The 21,631-nt window shown below is 47.0% G+C and overlaps 1 protein-coding gene across 14 annotated transcripts in view; it reads left to right on the forward strand.

Moving 5' to 3' along the window:
* gtf2ird1 (GTF2I repeat domain containing 1) overlaps positions 1-21,631 on the forward strand; it is a 278,277-nt gene that overhangs the window by 149,127 nt on the left and 107,519 nt on the right. For all 14 annotated transcript variants that reach the window (XM_070857306.1, XM_070857298.1, XM_070857299.1 and 11 more), the window contains 2 exons: positions 266-449; positions 3,837-3,895. In XM_070857306.1, the coding sequence (XP_070713407.1) occupies positions 266-449; positions 3,837-3,895 (243 nt within the window). The remainder of the gene's footprint in view (positions 1-265; positions 450-3,836; positions 3,896-21,631) is intronic.

Genomic DNA, 21,631 nt, shown 5'->3' on the forward strand with positions numbered 1-21,631 from the left:
AGCGAGTGATGTCGGCAGGCGGGAGTTATCGGAGAGTGATGTCAGCAAACACAATCCGAGACATTCATTCTCTGACATCACAAAGCAGATGAGGAGTTCTCTCCTTTTCCAAGTGAATTTTCAGCTTGAGCCAGCAATAAAAGCAAGCCTGTGTATCGGTATCTGGCTGCAAGCTGATCCCCCGTGTAGCCGCCGTACGACACTTCTGCGAGGTTTGGGTCAATTGACCTTATTGATGGTGATGTAACGGTCATTTCTTTTTCAGGTGAAGCGATAGGATTCTCCGACCCAGTGACGATTCCGTATTTGAAATTCCAGTCCCATCCCGAAGACCTGTTTGTGGATGGTTTGCCGGAGGGTATCCCATTCAGGAAACCCAATTGCTTTGGAATTTCAAACCTTCAGAAGATTCTAGAAGTGAGTGAGAGCATTCAGTTTATCATCAAAAGGTAAGAATCCTTCCAAACGAGACAAACAAATAACAGGTTAATGACCCTCACGCAAGTCTTGAGATAAGAAGAATTCCCCCCACCCCACTCACTCACTCAGGACAGTACATATGTGAAACAAAAAAACAACGCACCGTGGAGCTGGAAATCTGACACAGAACAGTTTTGGTCTCCTTATTTAAGGAGGGATATACTTGCATTGGAGGAAGTTCAGAGCAGGTTCACGAGGTTGATTCCTGAGATGAAGGGGTTGTCATATGAAGAAAGGTTGAGCCAGTTGGGCCTATACTCATTGGAGTTTGGAAGAATGAGAGGGGATCTTATTGAAACGTATAAGATTACGAGAGGGCTCGCCAAGGTAGATGCAGAGAGGATGTTTCCCTCGTGGGGGAATCTAGAACTAGGGGGCATAGTTTCAGAATAAGGGGTCACCCATTTATAACTGAGATGAGGAGGAATTTCTTCTCTCAGAGGGTGATGAATCTTTGGAATTCTCTGCCCCAGAGAGCTGTGGAGGCTGGGTCATTGAACATATTTAAGATGGAGATAGACAGATTTTTGAACGATAAGGGAGTGAAGGGTTATGGGGAGCGGGCAAGGAAGTGGAGTTGAGGCCAGGATCAGATCAGCCATGATCTTATTGAATGGCCGAGCAGGCTTGAGGGGCCGAATGGCCGACTCCTGTTCCTATTTCTTATGTCCTTATGTAAGACAATAACCAAAAAAATGTTGGAAACACTCAGCAAGTCGGGCACACTGTGGAGAAAAACAAAGTCAATGTTTCAAGCAATGTCCTTTTATCAGAAATGGGTAATAAACGCGGATGAACAAGTTATAAGAAGGAACAAAGCCAAGGAAAGAGGAAGAGCGTAAAAAGGATCAGACACACAAGAAAATACAAATATGAGCTGTCACGTAATGGGGAGGAGGTGGTTAACTGACAGAAGTGATCACGTGAGACAAAAGAGGGCATGATGAACGAAATTAGAAAGAAATAAAATGCAATATAGAGCTCCCCCTGGTGGACTGCTGCTCCACCTAGTGAACGACTGTGGTAATGCAACTACTGATGTACAATAATAAAAGGGTCATGTGACCCGGTCACATGATAGTTTTCTGTAGAGCCATCTTGTATGTAGTGTGCTTAGTGATGTCGCAAAGAACATATCACAGATACAAAACCCGGAGAATGTGGGAGCAGTTGAAGCAGCGAGGCTAAGTTGGAGAGGGAGAGCATGAAAACCTGGCAGAGCGCAGCAGGAGCGAGGTGGGAGAAAAGGGCAGGTCAGCATCAGGCCCCCACCCCCACCCCCCCGCACCGGCGGTGTGCTGATGGGGGATCCCCACCCCAAGCGCCCGCCCCAGTCCCTCCCCCATCCCTGGAGGCGCTGATAAACCCACTGTACTATATCAGCACCATCCGCTGCCAGGGACAGAGAGAGAATGGGAACTGTGGTTAAAGGCTTGAAGCTGTGGAATTCAGTATTGAGGCTGGGCTGCTGCAAAGTGTCAAGTGGAAAGAAGTGTGTGTGTGAACGTTATTCAGGAATAGGTGTCATTTGAAAGTCTCTGAAATGACTAAAAAACCCAGTTAGCAATGGAATCAATGACAATAAATATGCATTACACAGGATATACGGCACAGAACCAGACCATTCGGCCCAACTAGTCCATGCCAGTGTTTATGCTCCATTCCACAAATATTGACAGATATCAACTACTCTGTTGAATTAGGAATCTCCATATGAAAAAGAGTGCAATTTATAGTTCAAAAATCATATTCCCTAGTTATCCTCAGCCCCAACAGAAGGATCTCCTTCATACCCAGCTCCCTTTATTGTCTTTCTGATGAGAAGTTAAACCGAGGCCCTGTCTACCCTCTCAGGTAGACATAAAAGATCCCATTGCACTATTTCGAAGAAGAGCAGGGGAGTTATCCCTGGTGTCCTGGCCAATATTTATCCTTCAATCAACATAACGAAAAAACAGATTATCTTGTCATTATCACATTGCTATTTGTGGGAGCTTGCTATGCGCAAATTGGCTGCTGCGTTTCCTACATTCATCATCATCATCATCATAGGCAGTCCCTCGTATCGAGGTTGACTTGCCTCCACGCCAAAAAGGGATGAGTTCACAGGTGTTTCAATGAAGGACCTAATATTCCAGATCCCGAACTACATCTCAAATGGTGGAAGATGCCTGTGCGTGGATTTTTTTTAACGTGGGGTGACTGTTGCACACCAGCCGGGCTTGACAGAGCTAGGTCTTGGTCCAGTGGCAAGGCTTAACCAAGACGACTGGAGACCAGCTCTGCTGCACGGACCTAGTATGCACACATATCGCAGTGTGGGCTGGTCCGTGCTGCCCCTGGGCCCTCGTCTCTCCTGGGCCCTGATCACATCCCTCTTGCCATTCCTTTGGCCCGACCTCGTCACTCCTGCTGTACCTGCCTGCTACTACTGATGTCAAGCTAACTGGTCTGTAGTTCCCTGTTTTCTCTCTCCCTCCTTTTTTAAATAGTGGGGTTACATTTGCCACCTTTCAATCTGCAGGAACTGTTCCATAATCTCTAGAATTTTGGAAGTTGACAACCAATGCATCCACTATTTCCATGGCTACCTCTTTTAGTACTCTGGGATGCAGATCATCAGGCCCTGGGGATTTATCGGCTTTCAGTCCCATTAGTTTCTCCAGCACTATTTTCTTACTAATAATCATTTCCTTTAATTCCTCTTGCTCACTAGACCCTTGGTTCCCTAGCATTTCTGGGACGTTATTTGAGTCCTCTTCCATGAAGACACAACCGAAGTATTTATTTAATTGTTCTGCCATTTCCTTGTTCCCACATTACAACAGTGACTGCACTCCAAAAGTACTCCATTGGCTATAAAGCGCTTTGAGACGTCCAGTGGTCGTGAAAGGCACTATATAAATCCAAGTCTTTCTTTATAGAATAACTCATGCCCCTTTATGTTGCCTCAATCTCTTCCCAGTGAGGAAGGATTTCGCTAGCTGAAGGTCCTTGTATTTTTGTGGATATACTTCTAGAACTTTCCTCCAAATTTCTGCTTGTGAGAAAACGAATGAACAACCGCTTTGTTTGGGACTGAGGATTCCGAACGTGACTACTAAACACTTAACTGTCCACAGTGATGGTATTGTACCCACAATGCACTACCGACAGGAAATGCAGTGACAACTTCCGCTCTCTCACCCAGCAGTGGAAAATAGTATTGTCATTTTAAGATCAATCTCCTGGTTCAGGGCCTTTGGCAGAGGGATTTCATCTCTTCATGCTCTTTTATATAAAAAAAAAACACAGGACACAGTTTATATTAGATGGAAGTTAAGCTCCCCATTAATATGTTAATATTACACTCACAGGCCGCAACTCCTACTTGAAGAGGTGCAAGAACCATGTAAGGAGAGAATGGATACAGGAGGTAAGAAAGCTGACTGTATTGTGTCAGACAAGTAGTGACATATCAGATCCCACCCTGGCTGTTGGAGAATTTGAATTCAGTTTAAAAGAAAATCTTGAAATAAAAATCTGCTGTCAGTAAACATGACCATGAAGCAATCAGAATTGTAAAAATCTAACGGGTTTGTTAGCGCCAATGTACCTTCCAAACATCACTTGTCACTCAGGGTCGGTCCATACATCAAAACGCTTCATTACACCGGCGGGGAGATGAAGCAACTGGTGGGTCCAGGTACCTCTCTCCTCTGAACAAAGGGTTTCATGGACTTATACATGTTTTACAACAGTTTACTACAGTTACATCAGCCCATTTCGGTCAGACACTATCCAATCATATTGCTTATAGATTACATATAGATTCGATTAGACCAATAGAGTTAGTCTCTAAACATTAGGTGGCTGCGTGATCGCCTCATGTGTGGCCAAGTGATGTGTTGCTAAGAGATGTGTCGCTAAGAGTTACTCATGATATGGTCCAGGCCCCCCCCCTATCTTACTGCCCTTGGGTAGTCTCCTTATCTTAGTCCTGTTACAGAGTCATATTGTTCTAACATGGACCAGGACGTCTCGTCTAAGGCCTGTTAGCCCACTGATTGGGAACATCTGTGAAGTTCATGTATATCCCTGCCTGAGAAACACAGCAGTTATCAGTAACTAAGAATGCAGTCTCTTTTCTGCTGGCTAGAATCCCTTGAGGTTTTGCTAAACCACGAGCAGCCACCTTTAAACATTTTACACACGCATTTAATACTACAATTACATATTTAGTTCTAACATTATGCTCCAGGTGCCTTTGCTCTAGGGGAAAATTTCCCTCTCTAACATTCCCCCCTTTCGGTAAAGGGGCTAGTCCTAGTCCCCTGAAACCGACACTAATTTAATGTTATATGATTTATGTTTTTGTATCACCTGGTACTCCCTGCTTCAACGTGCTGGCCAGTCACGCGATTTCAGGAGTCCCAGTTGTTTAGATCAAATTAATATAGTTCGAATCGCCCCTTTCGCCTGTCGCACCGACTTTCTTGCTTATCTGAGCTTTGGTGCTAAACCTCCGTTGTTGTGCATAATGTCTGCAAGACCGGCAAGCCATGACACCCCATGCTAATGCTAGCACTAGCTGTATTCCGACCAGAATGTGTGATATAATTCGGATCCAAAGGTGGATGTTAACATTCATCCCCCAGTTCCAAACCCTCCTCTACCAACTCTCATCCTGCAGCTCTGTGTCAGTGTCTTTCTCCAGTATCTCAATCTTTGTCCGTAGTTGGTGGTAGAGTTTAACAGATTGTCCGACTCTGAGTCTTAGTTCCCTTAGTACTTCCGCTAAATGGGAAATGGGGGCCTGTTCTGGCTCGTCATAGTCCTGCAGGTGATCATGGAGCTGATCGGTAGCGTCAATGAATTCGGTATCTCGCCGTCTAACTTGAATAATTCGGGCTTGCCCTATAGTAACGAGTCGTAGGAGTGTAAAGCAGAAGTTTGGTTGCGGGATCTGGCATTGCAATCCGTTATACTGATATGAGTGTTCCGAGGTGGAGACACAGTATCTCCCTTTGCCTCTGTACCCGGCCCGAGCAAAATGTGTAGGGGCAGGTACTATTTTCAAAATGCATCCATCAGTTCGATTAAAATCACACTCATCTAATTCTCCTCGTCCCACCGGGTGGGAGCACACCGTGATCTCGCCCCTTTGTTTGCACCCTGCCAGGGAGACGCCGTACAGTGTGTTATCTCTACGGATAGCGGAGTCTGCGGTTAAGTAGTAACCGAGGGAGGCATTGTCCCGTACAACCCCAATATTCTCCAATTGATAAAGGGGAAATGGAGCTGAGTCTCGCGTGACTATAGGGATCATCACGGCTGTGCCCATCTGGCAGCTTGGGATCGCTGGGTATACTCTGGTTAGTCCCTTCAGAGTGCAGTTATCCAGTGTCCCCTTCAGCTTGGCTAGCTGTGCCAGATGTGAGCTGTCTATCCAGTCTGGTACCTCCTCCCTTTGGATCTGATCGAGGTTGTGTCGTGCCTGTCCCACCATCCACAGACCATAAGCGTGACAGAGTTGCCCTTGTCGGAGCTTTCCGGCATCTACCTTTTCTCTGTCAATTCGACGATTAATTGTTTTGGCATGTGTCTCGATTATTGAAATTCCATCTAACTGTATCCCCATGCCTTCCCTTTGTAAGTCGGCCTGGTCTTTCTGATTCTGCTCTGCCTGCTCTAACAGTTCCCTCATCACCTCTTTAAGTTGTTCCACCTTTTCATTCAGCCCTTGTATATCCAGTGAGTTTACTATGGAGGTCCCGGTATTAAAGCCGGTAGCAGCGTCATTAATTATTCCCCTCTTATGTCTATGTACCTGCTCTTGTCCTCGGAACCTACTGGTACCCATGGCATTGGCAGCCTGCTGCATTACAACTTTACTTAATGCACTATACATCTTCCTTGCCTGTTCTGTACAATATTCCGGCATTCGTATGCCTGAGATATTTATCAGAACAGGCACAATTTCATGCTTAACGTTATCATATCAAAGTTCACCTTCATTAAGTAATACTATCGCGTTCTACGGTCCCGTTGTAATAAAGGGACATGACAAGAGTTTGGGTGAGGTGGGGGTCGCTATGGGACGTGATGTTGAAGATGGTGAAAAACATACGTACAAAGATACCGTGGCTGCTGCCACTTCCTCGTGATACCCACACACCCCTACTCCCTTTCGATACGTGCCCGCCGGGTGGGGCTTGATAGGGGGTGCACAAATAATCCCGAAAGTACACTCATTAGGTCCCCGGGCCTCTTCCCTTCTGATGCAGTTGACCCTGGTATCAGTGGAGCAGTGTACGCATACCGTATTCTTGCTCGCGTGTACCTGCAGCCAGGCATTAAAATAAATTCTGTCTTTGCTCCAGTCTTTGGCTGCTGGGATGCATATCCCGTCAGTTAAATTACACAAGATCCCATAGTTCGGGTAAATGTCCTGTGTTTGTTGTAACTCTCGTAGTCTATCTGAGTTATCCGCCGTTTGTGCAAGAATGGAGATCCCTAGTATCATGCTGCAGAGCTGAAGTGGCCGCTGTAATTCCATCTCCGTGGGTGTGTTATCTGAAAACTTTAAACAGACTGCCTGGTCGTCACCAGGTATTAGGTACTGATTTGCTCGCACCGGCGTTATTCTGTAAGATTAGAGGTAAAGATTAGGTTATCCACGTTTTTATAGCCGTACCATCTCTATCTCTACCTGTCCTGGTCAGTATAGTAGACGGTTCTAGACTACTACGGGCCGAGCTCGGCCTTGTTCGGTAACCCACTTAAATATTATCCATACTCCTACCAACATTAGGGCCACCATTATGCCTGCAAACATTCCGTCCTTTAAGGTGTTTTGCGACGCCTGGTATTTAGCAGCATACCAGGTGGTATCCTTGAAAGGTACTATCTCAGGGCCCGACATGGTCTTAGTTATATCTCTTTTACTGGGACCAGTGTTTCCACCGGCCCTTCCCTTTCATACCAATACATGCACATGTGTCATTAGTTACAATTATATCATAAGGTCCTATCCACCTTGGGGCAAATCCCATGAGTTCAGGAGTGACTTGTACTCGGACTTTATCCCCTACCTGTGGCAGGTGAGACTCGGTCATGCCCTGGTCTTGTCTCTCTAGGTCTTGTATTGTCTGCTGGTCCCTCACCTCCTGTCGCAATTCTTTAACTGTATATCTAATTGTTTAACATATTGTTTAATACGATCCCGTAAGGGCCCCATTTCTTCCCCTCCCATTATTACATTCTCGGGGAGTTTCATGGCTCTACCGGTCATTAACTCGAAAGGGATCAGACCCGTTGTTCGATTCGGGGTGGCCCTGAGCCTCATCAATATACAGGGTAAAACGTCCTTTTCCCGTTTCAGCTATTGCCTTTGCAATTGCCGTTTTAAGAGTACGATTCATACATTCTACCATTCCTGAACTCTGGGGGTGATAGGGAATGTGAAACTGTTGCCGAATCCCTAATAATCCGCAGGCCTGTTTCATGACCTGTCCTGTGAAATGCGTGCCTTGGTCGGAATCAATCTGAAGGGGCACCCCCCAACATGGGATGACATCGAAGGCGAGGATGCGGGCCACCGTAGTCCCGAGTGGGGAATGCCTCCACCCATCTAGTGAACTGATCTATGATCACCAAACAATATTTCTTCCCTCTACTGTTGGGTAATGGTCCGGTGAAATCGATCTGTAAATTTTCCCACGGTCCTTTAGGGCGCAGTTGATGTCCCAATTTAACCCGTATAGGTTTTCCGGGGTTATGTTGCGCGCTTATCAGGCATCGCTGACAATGTTTCGCGACATCTCGTCCTATTCCCACCCACCACCAGTCCTTTATTAGTCGGTTTAAAGTCCCATCCCTTCCGGCGTGGTCCGGTTCGTGATGTAATTTCAGCAGTTCGGTTTGGATAGATGATGGGGCCACTACCTGTCTTCCCTTTTTCCACACACCATCTCCCCACTTTGCCGGCCCTTTTTGCTCCCGCGCGGACTGTTCTTCCGGGCTACTTTCCTCCTGTATCTTTTGTATATTTAATTCCTCCGGCCCTATTGTGGCTACCGGGATAGTCTGAGGTTCAACCTCTTCTGCAACACTCCGGGCTGCTTGGTCTGCTAACCTGTTTCCCCATTGCTCTTTGCTCTCAATCTTCTGGTGGGCCTTAACCTTTATTACGGCTGCTGTGAGAGGATATTTGACGGCTTTTATTAATTCTTGGACTTCATTCTCGTGTTTGATATGTCCCCCTCCTGATGTTATGTATCCCCGTCTATTCCAAGCTGCCATATAGTCGTGAACCACCCCAAACGCGAATCGACTATCCGTATAGATGTTTACGTGTTTTCCCTCTGCTAACTTCAAGGCCTCTGTTAATGCCACCAGTTCGGCTGCTTGGGCAGATACTGTCCCTTCTAGCCCTCCTCGCAGCAGTGTGGTCCCGTTTTGATCTACCACGGCCCATCCAGTCCGAAACCGCCCGTTGATGTGCCGACGGGATCCGTCGATGTAAAGGGTCAGGTCGGGGTTGGTCAGGGGTTGATCGGCTATTTTCCCTCCTCTTCCTGATCTATCTCTATCTGACACTGGTGGGGCTCGCCTTCAGTCACCATTCCTTCGGCTGGGTTAAACCCTACATCTCTTATTATCTGTACAGACTGGTCTTTGGGTATCAATACCGTTTCCCACGTCGCCCGTCGGGCATCTGACACCGTTTTTAACCTTCCAGTGTTCAACAATCCCACTAGAGTATGTTTAGTGTGTATAACCAACTGTCCAGACAAGGTCACAGGCTCACATACTCTCGCAGCCCAGGCTGCACAGTCAAGGGCCGCTACGCATCGATGGAGTCCCTTTACTATCGGGGACTCCTGGGTGGAGTAATACGCTACAGGTCTCATTGTACCCCCCCTTTTCTTGGGTCACTACTGCGCTGTAGAAGCCCCCCTCCAGGTTGTAATGCACGTGGAATGGTTTGGACATGTCTGGTAACTTTAGAGCAGGGGCTGACAGCAGCCTGGCTTTCAATCGTTCATAGGCTTCCTCCCGTTCCACCCCCCATTCTACTTGCTCTGTTCCAGGTTTTCCGGCCTTGATGGATGGGCTCTGCGATCGTTGCGAACTGGGAAATGAAATTCCTACAGTAGTTAAACAATCCCATTACCCGCCGTACGCCCCGCACTGTGGTGGGTCGCGGCATGTTGGCGATCGGTGCTTTCCGATCTGTCGGGAGAGTTTTGGTTCCCTGACTAATGTCATGCTCCAAGTATCGTACTCTAGCCTGTCCTATTTGTGCTTTCCTTGGATTTATCTTAAACCCTGCCTTTCCTAACGTTCTCAATACCACAGTTAGGGCGCCTAAATGCTCTAGGTTGTTTGCTGAGGCTATTAGAATGTCACCCACGTATTGTAATATCGTGCTGTTGTACGGTGTTAGGTCGCATTCTTCCAGGGTCCTACTCATAACTCGATGAAAAATGTTTGGGCTGTTGTGGAACCCTTGGGGGAGCCGGGTCCACATATATTGCTTGCCCTGGAAAGTGAAAACAAACTTTTCCTGGGACTCGGGATCCAATGGGATCGACCAGAATCCATTGGCGATGTCCAGGATGGTGAAAACCTCGTGTTCCAGACACAAGCCGTTAAAGATCGTGGCAGGACTGGCTACGATTGGGTGTTCTCTGGGTGTTACTTTATTCAAGGCAGTATAATTTATTGTTAATCGGTAGCGATCATCGGGTTTTTTCACCGGCCACATTGGAGAGTTCGTGACTGATACGGTTTGTCTTAATATGCCTTGTTCTACCAAGGCTCTTATGATCGACTCTGTGGCCCATATGGCTTCAGGTTTAATCTGGTACTGCTTATGGGGAGGGTGAATGGGCCCTATGATCTTTTCTGGTACTATATTAATAAGTCCACAGTCCTGTTTGTCCTTTGCCCATATATCAGGCAAGGCTTGACATATTAGTCCCAACATCCCATCTTTAGTCCAGTCCCTGGTTAACGTGACCACATTACCCACGGTTGCTACATTCTTCCGGTGATTTTGTCTTTATGTCCCTTTCTCGTCGTCCAGATTACTTGTTTATTTCGGGCGTCTATAATGCCTAGCTCACTCAACAAATCTATTCCTAGTATCATACCCTCCGTGTTAGAACACACCCAGAATTGTACCGGTAGCATGATGCCACCTACTTCTAGCAATTGATATTCACTCTGATATGTAACGGTTTGATTTCCTCCCATCCCCCTGTACAATAATTGATCGTTGGGTTGTGGGCAAGTCAAGGTTGGTCAGGGACACTGATGTACCCGTATCTATTAACATGTCGCACCGCCGGCCCCCGAAAAATGCGTTGACCCACATACAAGGGTCACGTCCCTGACCGGGGGCCGATGCAATTCAAAGAGGCTGTTTCTGCTGCTGGGTTAGCTGCTGGATAATGTCCAAAAGCTGCTGGTTCCCCAGTTTATTAGCGTCTACCGTTTTCTCATTAGACCCCTGTTTCTTTCTTCGTACCGAGAAAGGTCCCTGACCCTCGTTTCCACCTCCCTTCGACCAACAGTCCTCCCTTTCATGTCCCCGTCTACCACAGCTCTGACACTTTGGTGGTGGTATTTCTTCTACACTGCACTCTGCTCGGCGGTGTCCCGGTTCTTTGCACTTAAAACAAACTTCAGGTGTCGTTGTAGCAGCTGCTGCACGGATTTCCGTAGTGTCGGCTGCTGCTTTGGATCTCTGCTGATTATCTACTGCAGTGGCCCAATTTTCCAGTTCGTCATAATTATTAAATACCACTAGCCCTGTTTTCAGTATAGTTTGGTGTGCGGGGCTTAACCCATCTTTATCTAACTGTATAAAGGCCGGGTTCTGCCTATCTACGTTTGGTACTCCACTATATGCTAAGAAGGCTTCAAATTTCCTAGTTCCGTATTCCTGTGCTCCTTCGCCTTCCTGTTGCGTTACACCTACTATCGAATTCCAATTCACGGGGACCTGTCCTAGAGCTGTTGTAACTTCTGTTTTAAATGCTGTTATGTCTGCTTCCTGCTGTTGCTGCTCTACGGACAGGTCCTCACACCAAGCCCCGTCTCTATAAGCTGCGGGTAGCCGTGCCTAGTAATTTTCGGGTATCTTAGTTCTAACTAATCCCGCTACGTCCCGACTGTGAAGTTGGTGGCAAATGCGCATTTCCTTAAGTTTTTGCCAAAAAGCCGCATTGCTACTTCGGGGTACCAAGACGGGTAATTTATCCAGCAGCTGCATCGTATCTCCGGGAGATAGGGAGATGTATGTCATTTTTACTTGTGGGGGTCGAGCGGCTCGTCCCGGTCCTCCCTGTCCAGGGCACCGCGCTGGGATCCCTGGTATATATTCTAGTTTTATCGGGGCTGCTTTAGCTGAGTACGTCGGGGCATATGGAGGAGGTAGGGTCACCCCTCCCTCACCCCTATCATATTCATTCATCCCTTCGCCTGGGAATCCCCAGTCAACGTCCTTCTCGCTAGATGGTGCGCCCGCACTTTTGGTCAGGGTGGGCAGAACAGTCTGTCCGGACATGACCTTCCCCTTCTCCCTTTTATGTCTTAGATATTGGTTCACTTTTTCTGTTAATATTACATGGGCCCGGAGGATCAGGACCAAGGCTTTTTCATCTTTATCTTTCCTTTCCTGTTTCCACCACTCTCGCTGATCCTCCGGCAAGTCGTGGGGTTTCCAACCTGATATAATCATCTGACTTATCACCTTTTTCTGTTTCTCTGCCAAGTGGCGGGTAAGGGACCCTTCGGGTCCCCACTCGAGTTCTGTTGTTATATTGGCCATGTTTAATACTTAGTGTAGTTAGAGGTCTAACTCTCAGTGGTTCTACTACACACAGCGTGACTTGTAGTAGACCACCTCTCTCTCAGCGGTCCGCCTCCCCCGACGTGATTTGTAGGAGGCTGTTTCTATCCACTGTCAGGTTACGAATCTGCTATTACACAAACTCGCGCAATTGCTAAAACGGGTATAAGCAATTCCCACAGTGCTCTATACCCCCCCCCCCCCCAACGGCTACCTATCACCGTTTTGCCTGTTGGTCCGACCCTTTTTACAGGTTGGATATTACGTCGACCTCCGGACACCACCTGGTCTCTTTCCCTTGGGATTTGTTGCCCCCCCCCCTCCCCTTCTTACTGGGTCCGGGAGGTGTCGCTCGGTCTCGCGATCCTATGGTCTCAGGGGGTTCTCTATGCCTACTTGATCCTGGCCTTCATGTGGGACTAAGTCCTCTTAATTCAGGCTCAGGCTAGGTGTGTGAGATACTGGACCATCCCTCCGTGTCGATCGACCTGTGCGTTCACCTCCAGCACCCCACGGTTTTTAAGCTTGGACTTATACTCACCCGGATTCTCCAGGGGTGTCCTAACAACTTTCGCAATATCCTGCCGACTATGCCATTGTTAGCGTGAATGTACCCTTCCAGGAATCACTTGTCACTCAGGGTCGGTCCATCCATCAAAACGGTTTATTACGCCGACGGGGAGATGAAGCAACTGGTGGGTCCAGGTAGCTCTTTCCACCGAACAAAGGGTTTCATGGATTTTTATATGTTTTACAACAGTTTACTACAGCTACACCAGTCCATTTCGGCCGGACACTATCCAATCATATTGCTTATAGATTACATATATATTCAATTAGACCAATAGAGTTAGTCTCTAAACATTAGGTGGCTGCGTGATCACCTCATGTATGGCCAAGAGATGTGTTGCTAAGAGATGTGTCGCTAAGAGTTACTCATGACATGGTCCAGGCTCCCCCTACCTTACTGTCCTTGGGTAGTCTCCTTATCTTAGTCCTGTTATAGAGTCGTATTGTTCTAACATGGACCAGGACATCTCGTCTAAGGCCTGTTAGCCCGCTGATTGGGAACATCTGTGAAGTTCATGTATATCCCTGCCTGAGAAACACAGCAGTTATCAGTAACTAAGAATGCAGTCTCTTTTCTGCTGGCTAGAATCCCTTGAGGTTTTGCTAAACCACGAGCAGCCACCTTTAAACATTTTACACACGCATTTAATACTACAATTACATATTTAGTTCTAACATTATGCTCCAGGTGCCTTTGCTCTTGGGGAAAATTTCCCTCTCTAACAGGTTCACTCACGTTCTTTAGGGAGGGAAACTTGCCGTCCTTACCCGGTCTGGCCTACATGTGAATCCAATCCCACACCAACATGATTGACTCCCAATTGCCCTCTGAAGTAGGATAGCTGGGTTTGTTTTCTTTGGAACAGAGGAGGCTGAGGGGAGACCTTATTGAGGCGTATAAAATTATGAGGGGCCTGACTAGAGTGGATAGAAAGGGCCTATTTCCCTCAGCAGAGGGACAACCAGGGGGCATAGATTTAAAGTAATTAGTAGGAGGTTTAGAGGGGATTTGAGGGGAAAGTTCTTCACCCAGAGGGTGGTGGAGGTCTGAAACTCACTTCCTGAAAGGGTGGTAGAGGCAAAACCCTCACCACATTTAAAAAGTGCTTGGATGTACACTTAAAGTGCAGTAACCTACAGGGCTATGGGCCTAGTGCTGGAAGGTGGGATTAGGCTGGATAGCTCTTGGTCGGCCGGCCGATGGGACGAAATGGTCTCCTTCCGTGCTGTAAATTTCTATGATTCTATGAAGTGGCCTAGCGAGCCACTCAGTTTTATCAAACTTGGGGAAACGTGGGATTGGCTGTAAATGCCGGCCTTGTCAGTGAAAGCCACAACCTGAGAATGAGTTTTTAAATAAGTACCAACGCAGAGTCCAACGCTCAACCTGGTGGGTTATTTGGGCTCTCGCACTCTCTCTCAGTTTAAAATATTCTCCTCCACGCCATGCAACTCTGCGGCTGAGAAAAGAGAACATAAGAAATAGGAGCAGGAGTAGGCCATATGGCCCCTTGAGCCTGCTCCGCCATTCAATAAGATCATGGCTGATCCGATCATAGACTCAGCTCCACTTCCCTGCCCGCTCCCCATAACCCCTTATTCCCTTATAGTTTAAGAAACTGTCTATTTCTGTCTTAAATTTATTCAATGTCCCAGCTTCCACAGCTCTCTGAGGCAGCGAATTCCAAGATCCACAACCCTCTGAGAGAAGAAATTTCTCCACATCTCAGTTTTAAATGGGCGGCCCCTTATTCTAAGATCATGCCCTCTAGCTCTAGTCTCCCCCATCAGTGGAAACATCCTCTCTGCATCCACCTTGTCAAGCCGCCTCAAGAGGCTGAAGATCCACTCCCAGACCCTGGTTGACCTGTGCTGAGGCTGACTGCCTGGGCCTACACTTGGGCAGCCCGAGTTGAGTCCATCACTGCCCCCCCGACCCCTTAAAGGATCTCCACCATCAAGGGTCAAGATCACAAACTTGCTATGCGGGCGAGGGGGAAAATAAGGAGGATGAATCTGCTCCTGTAGTTGTCCATATCGCCGTTGTTCAGAGCTACAGATCATTGTGTGCTGTGCGATCCTTTCAGGCATATCCTTGTATGGAATTAGCCATCTGTGTCAATGATCGCTTAGGCCTGAGATGTGTCTTTAAATTCTGAATCTCCAGGTTTCAAATACAGGTGCAACGTCCCAAATCCGGAACTCCGAAAACCAGAATTGTCCAAAAACCGGACATTTTGCGCGTAGCTGCTGGAGTCGTCCAGAATCCGGAATTATTTTCCGAAAACCGGACACTTTTGAGGCAAAACCCCAAATCTGGCACCAATTCGGTCGAGGATTCTGGATTTCAGACGAGAAAACCAAGTCTGAAATCTGGAATACTTGACTGAATCCGTGCCAGATTTTGGGTTTTACTGGATTTCGGACCTCGCCGCTGAAAACCCAGCATGGATTCGGTCGAGGATTCCAGAATTCAGACTATTGATTTTCTTGTCTGAAATCCGGAAAAACCCAAAAACCGGTCCCGAGGATTCTGGATTTCGGACGTTGTACCTGTAGTACATTTTCATCAGTTCATTTTTTTCCGATTTGCTCCCTCTCCCTTTTCATGGCCGTTCTACAAACCCAAACAGCTTGGGCCCATAACACAAACTGTGCTCCTGCCTTAATAAAAACAGAACATGCTGGAAATCTCAGCAGGTCAGGCAGCATCTGTGGAGAGAAACTGAATTAACGTTTCGGGTCTGCGACCGTTCGTCAGAACTGGAAAAGTTTGAGATGTAACAGATACTTAAGGAAGTGCAGGGGCAGTGAAAGGGGGAGGGGAGGAAAGAACAAAAGGGGAGGTCTGTGACAGGGTGGAAGGCAGGAGAGACTAGAGAAACAACAAGGATGATGGCACAAATGAGATGGTAATGGCACAAGTTAGGAAACTAAAGATGAGTCTAGATAGGGTGTGGTGGAATCGTCACCAGCTGCCCTGGGGAAGAGAAAAAATAAAGGGGGAGGGGGTTTAAAACAAAAAAGGGAAAAAAATATATAGGGGCAGAGGTTATGGTCTGAAATTGTTGAACTCAATGTTGAGTCCAGAAGGCTGTAAAGTTCCTAAACAAAAGATGAGGTGCTGTTCCTCGAGCTTGCGTTGAGCTTCATTGGAACAGTGCAGGAGTCCGAGGACAGAAAGGTCAGAGTGGGAATGGAGCGGAGAATTAAAGTGACAGGCGACCGGAAGCTCGGGGTCACGCTTATGGACTGAACGGAGGTGTTGTGCACAAGTTTTTCTGCCTACTTGACTGGCAAGAGATGTGAGCCAGTGGGTAGCCTGGAATTCAAACGCGTTGTCCTAAATATGAGTCCAGTACTGTGCTGCTTAATGAGCAGTAATGGGCACAAAGGTGATTTTTCGTTATAGTTTTTTTTACATTGATAAAAACTGTGCGGAATTGAGGGTTTTTAATCTTGGTGCAGAAATTGAACAGGTCTGAGTTTTGGATTGAGAGTGCGAGGTTAGAAATGCAGTGAGATCCTCATTATTTATAATTCAAAAAGATAAGACATTCATAAAATCACCCCCAAATCGATATCTAACATAAAATCCTTGAGTGGTAATGTTGTATGAGTCACTGTAGTCCTTGCTATTCTTGCATCCACCACTTGATGGCACTGTGGCCTCTAAAAACAATATGAACAACGACTGGTATTTATATAGCACCTTTAACGTAATGAACTGTCTCAAGGCATATCACAGGAGCATAATCAAACAAAATTTGACACCCAGCCACATAAGGAGATATTACAACAGGTGACCAAATGCTTGGACAAAGTGGTCTGTTTTAAGGAGCATCTTAAAGGAGGTGAGAGATATAGAGAGGCGGAGAGGTATTGGGAGGGAATTCCAGAGCTTGGGGCCTAGGCAACTGAAGGCACAGCCACCATTATGGCATGATTAAAATTGGGGATGCTCAAGAGGCCAGAATTGGAGGAGTGCAGAGATCTTGAAGGCTTGTAGAGCTGGAGCAGTTTAGAGATAGAGAGGGGCGAAGCCATGGAGGGAATTGAAAATGTATGAGAATTTTAAAATTCAGTTGTTGTCGGACTGGGAGCCAATCTACAGGGGTGATGGGTGAATGGAACGGTGCAAGGTAGGATACGGGCCGAAGAGTTTTGGATGAGATCAAGTTTATGGAGGGTGGAGCTGGGAGGCCAGTCAGGAGGCAAGTCTAGAGGTAGGGAATTCCTGGGTTTCAGCAGCAGATGTGCTGAGGCAGGGGCGGAGTCGGGCGATGTTACGGAAGTGGAAGTAGGTAGTCTTTGTGATGGAGTCAAATACGACACCAAGGTTGCGAACAGTCTGGTTCCGCCTCAGACAGTTGTCAGGGCGAGGGATGGAGTCAGTGGCCAGGGAATGGAGTTTGTGGTGGGGACCAAAGACAATGGCTTCAGTCTTCCCAATATTCAATTGGAAATTTCTGCTCGTCCAAAACTGAATGTCGGACAGGCAGTGTGAGTAATCAGAGACAGTGGAGAGGTCGACAGATGTAGTGATGAGGTAGAGCTGGGTGTTGTCAGTATACACATGGAAACTGATGCTGTGTTTTCGGATGATGTCGCCAAGGGGCAGCATGTAGATGAGAAATAGGAGGGGGCCAAGGATAGATCCTTGGGGGACACCAGAGGTAACGATGCGGGGGTGGGAAGAGAAGCCGTTGCAGGTGATTCTCTGGCTATGATTAGACAGATAAGAATGGAACCAGGCGAGTGCAGTCCCACCCAGTTGGAGAAGGATGGAGTGGTCAACTGTGTCAAAGGCTGCAGACAGGATGAAAAGGACCAGGAGGGCTAGTTTAACTTGGTCACAGTCATAAAGGATGTCATTTGTGACTTTGATGAGGGCTGTTTCGGTACTGTGACGGGGCAGAAATGTGATTGAAGGGGTTCAAACCTGGAATTGTAGGAAAGGTGGGCACGGATTTGAGAATCAACAGCACATTCAAGGACTTGAGAGGAAAGAGAGGTTGGAGATGGGGCGGTAGTTTGCAAGGATAGAGGGGTTTGAAGGAGAGGGGACAGTACCTGAGGATAGAGAACCGTTAACAATATCGGCTAACATGGGAGCCAGAAAAGGAAGTTTGGTGGTCAGCAGATTGGCAAGAATATGTTTGAAGGAGCAGAAGGTGGGTCTCATGACAAGATGAGCACAGAAAGGGCATGGTAAAGCACTTTGGGTCATAAAGGCGCTATATAAATGCAAGTTTTTCTTGGGAGATGGGAGATAGGAGTGTAATGACTCGAGACTGGTTACTGTAAACTCACTCAGGTGCAACCTGATCCATCTTTATTCCAGCCCAAGAGTGCGAGCTTGACAAAGACACACAGCTTATATACAGGTGACCAAGCACACATGCCACATGCATACAGCCCAGTGACCTCCGACCGCAGCGCCCTCTGGTGTCTGGTGACCCCCAAGCATTAACACATAACAACAACCCCCTTTTAAAATCTTAACAACTGTCTTTTTACAAATTAAGACAGTCTGGGGCTTTCCTCTCACGAGTTGATCGTCTCAGTTCAACTTTGGCTCTGGGCGAGCGTTCTGAGTCCATTGAGACTGAGGGCTGAGTAGCCGATCTGATGGGAGTGGTCATGACCACATCAGAGACTGAAGGTTCAGAGTCAGTAATGTCAGCAGAGTCCTCTGATGAGTGAACAATGGTTGCTTGGTCACTGACTGCATCTTCCTCACTCAGTTCCAGTTCATCCGTGTGCCGCAGTTTAACCTGGTCAAGGGGTTTCCTGCATGTTTTCCCATTCTTGAGTACGACAATAAACATTCTGTACCCTCCTTGGTTGTAACTGTGCCGGCGATCCACTTTAGACCTTGACCATAGTTCAGTACATAAACCAGATCGTTGACCTAGATGTCACGGGACACGACAACACAATCATGTCACCATTGCTGACTTTGACATCTGTTTTCAACACGATCATTCAAATCAGGATGAACAAGAGAAAGTCTGGTCTTGAGATTTCTCTTCATCAGTAGTTCAGCAGGAGGAACCCCAGTAAGTGTATGAGGTCTTGACCTGTAACTGAGCAATATACATGACAACCATCTCTGCGGTGTGCCTTGAGTTACACGTTTCATACTTTGCTTGATTGTTTGAACGGCACGCTCTGCTTGACCATTAGAAGCAGGCTTGAATGGAGCTAATCTCACATGTCTGATGCCATTGAGTTTTATGAACTCCTGGAACTCAAAACTAGTGAAGCAAGATCCGTTGTCACTCACAACAATGTCAGGCAAACCATGAGTAGCAAACATGATATGAAGGCTCTCACTGGTAGCTGTAGACGTGCTCGATGATATAATAACACTATCCACTTAGAATATGCATCCACTATGACAAAAAACATCTTTCCTAGGAACGGGCCCGCAAAATCAATGTGGATCCTCGACCATAGTTTGGATGGCCACGGCCAAAGACTCAGCGGAGATTCCGCTGGTACTTCACTTAGCTGCATGCAAGTATTGCACTGATACACGCATGATTCCAGATCAGAGCCAATTCCAGGCCACCATACATGAGACCTAGTAATGGACTTCATCATGACAATACTAGGATGAGTGCTATGAGGTTTACCTATAAATTTTTCTCTACCGTTCTTAGGCATGATTACACAATTACCCCACAGTAAACAGTCTGACTGAATGGACAGCTCATCCTTGCGACGGTAGTAAGGTTGGTCTCCTCACACATCTCCATAGGTATGGCAGACCAATCACCACTGATTGGTCTGCCATACTGTTTCACAACCGATAAAATAGGGTCATGGCTAACTTGTTGAGCAGTGATAGGGGTTCCTTCACTTTCAAAAGCATCCATTACTAACAGTAGATCTGCAGGCTGAGGCATCTCCATCTCAGTTCCACGTGGGTAAGGACAGACGACTCAATGCATCGGCACAATTCTCAGTACCAGGTCTATGACGGATGATGTAATCATAGGCAGACAATGTCAGTGGCCGCCTTTGAATGCAGGACGATGCATTGATATCAATACCTTTGTTTTCCACAACCAATGAATTGAGTGGCTTGTGGTCCGTTTCTAATTCAAAACGAAGACCAAACAGATACTGGTACATTTTTTTCACCCCATACACACAGGCTAAAGCTTCTTTCTCTACCATGCTGCAAGCTATTTCCGCTTTAGACAGACTTCTCGAAGCATACGCAACAGGTTGTAGCTTGCCCGATTCATTTGCTTGTTAGAGTACGCAGCCAACCCCATATGATGAATCATCACAGGCCAATACAAGACGTTTACACAGATCATAATGAACAAGCAACTTGTTTGAACATAGCAGATTTTTGGCTTTCTCAAAGGCTCTATCTTGAGATGCACCCCAGACCCAGTTGTCGCCTTTTTTTAGTAACACACGCAGTGGCTCTAGTAAAGTGCTCAATCTGGGTAAGAAATGATCAAAGTAGTTGAGTAGCCCAAGGAATGAAGGCAGCTCCGTCTGAGGCCTGGGTGCATTTTTGATGGCTTCGGTTTTCAAATCAGTGGGCCTGATACCATCAGCAGCAATCTTCCTCCCGAGGAATTTGACTTCAGGTGCCATGAATACACATTTTGAGCGTGTTAGCCTGAGTCCCACTTTGTCCAAATGCTGTAGGACTGCAAGATTGTTCAGATGTTCAGCAGTGTCGCGACCTGTGACCAGAATGTCATCTTGAAACACGACAGTTCTAGGAACGGACTTCAGTAAACTCTCCATATTCCTCTGAAATATGGCTGCAGCCGAACGAATCCCAAAAGGACACCTGTTGTAGACGAACGTCCTTTATGGCTGTTGATGCAGGTGAGTTTCTTCGAAGTGTCGACGAGCTCCTGTGTCATATCGGCTGACGTCAGATCCAGTTTCGTGAACGACTTCCCACCAGCTAGCATGGCGAACAGGTCATCAGCCCTCGGTAATGGATACTGATCCTGTTTCAAAAATTGGTTAATTGTAACCTTGTAGTCTCCACAAATCCTGACAGTGCCATCACTCTTCAACACAGGAACAATGGGACTAGCCCACTTGTTAAACTTGATCGGTGATATGATACCTTCACGCTGGAGTCTGTCAAGCTTAATTTCAACCTTCTCCCTCATCATGTATGGAACAGACCGAGCTATGTGATAGACAGACCTTGCATTGGAGTCCAGGTGAATCTGCACCTTGGCTCCCGTAAAATTACCAATGCCTGGTTCAAACAAAGAAGGAAACTTTTTCAATACTTGAGCACACGAAGTATTATCCACCCAGGACAACATCTTGACATCATTCCAGTTCAGCTTGATTTTCTCGAGCCAATTCCTGCCGAACAGCATTGGACCATTACCTGGGACGACCCATAATGGTAGCTCGTGAACCACACCGTCATATGACACCTCGTTTGTTGCACTGCCGAGCACCAGTATGAGTTCCTTAGTGTAAGTGCAACCTGGCATTGACTGGACTCAGCTTCGGTTTCGCAGCTTTAGTGTCCCATAGCTTGTCGAATGTCCTTTGGCTCATTATCAACTGGCTCGCACCCGTGTCCAACTCCATTGATCCAGGCACGCCATTCAGCTTCACATTAACGACGATCGGCTAGCTCTTGCCCAGGAACGAATACAGTCCATTCACTTCCTCGGGTTGCGTATCCGGACCACCACTGAACTGGCCCTCATCAACCACATGGTGAGCCGC

Source organism: Pristiophorus japonicus, chromosome 16, assembly GCF_044704955.1.
Source record: "Pristiophorus japonicus isolate sPriJap1 chromosome 16, sPriJap1.hap1, whole genome shotgun sequence".
NCBI lineage: Eukaryota > Metazoa > Chordata > Chondrichthyes > Pristiophoridae > Pristiophorus > Pristiophorus japonicus.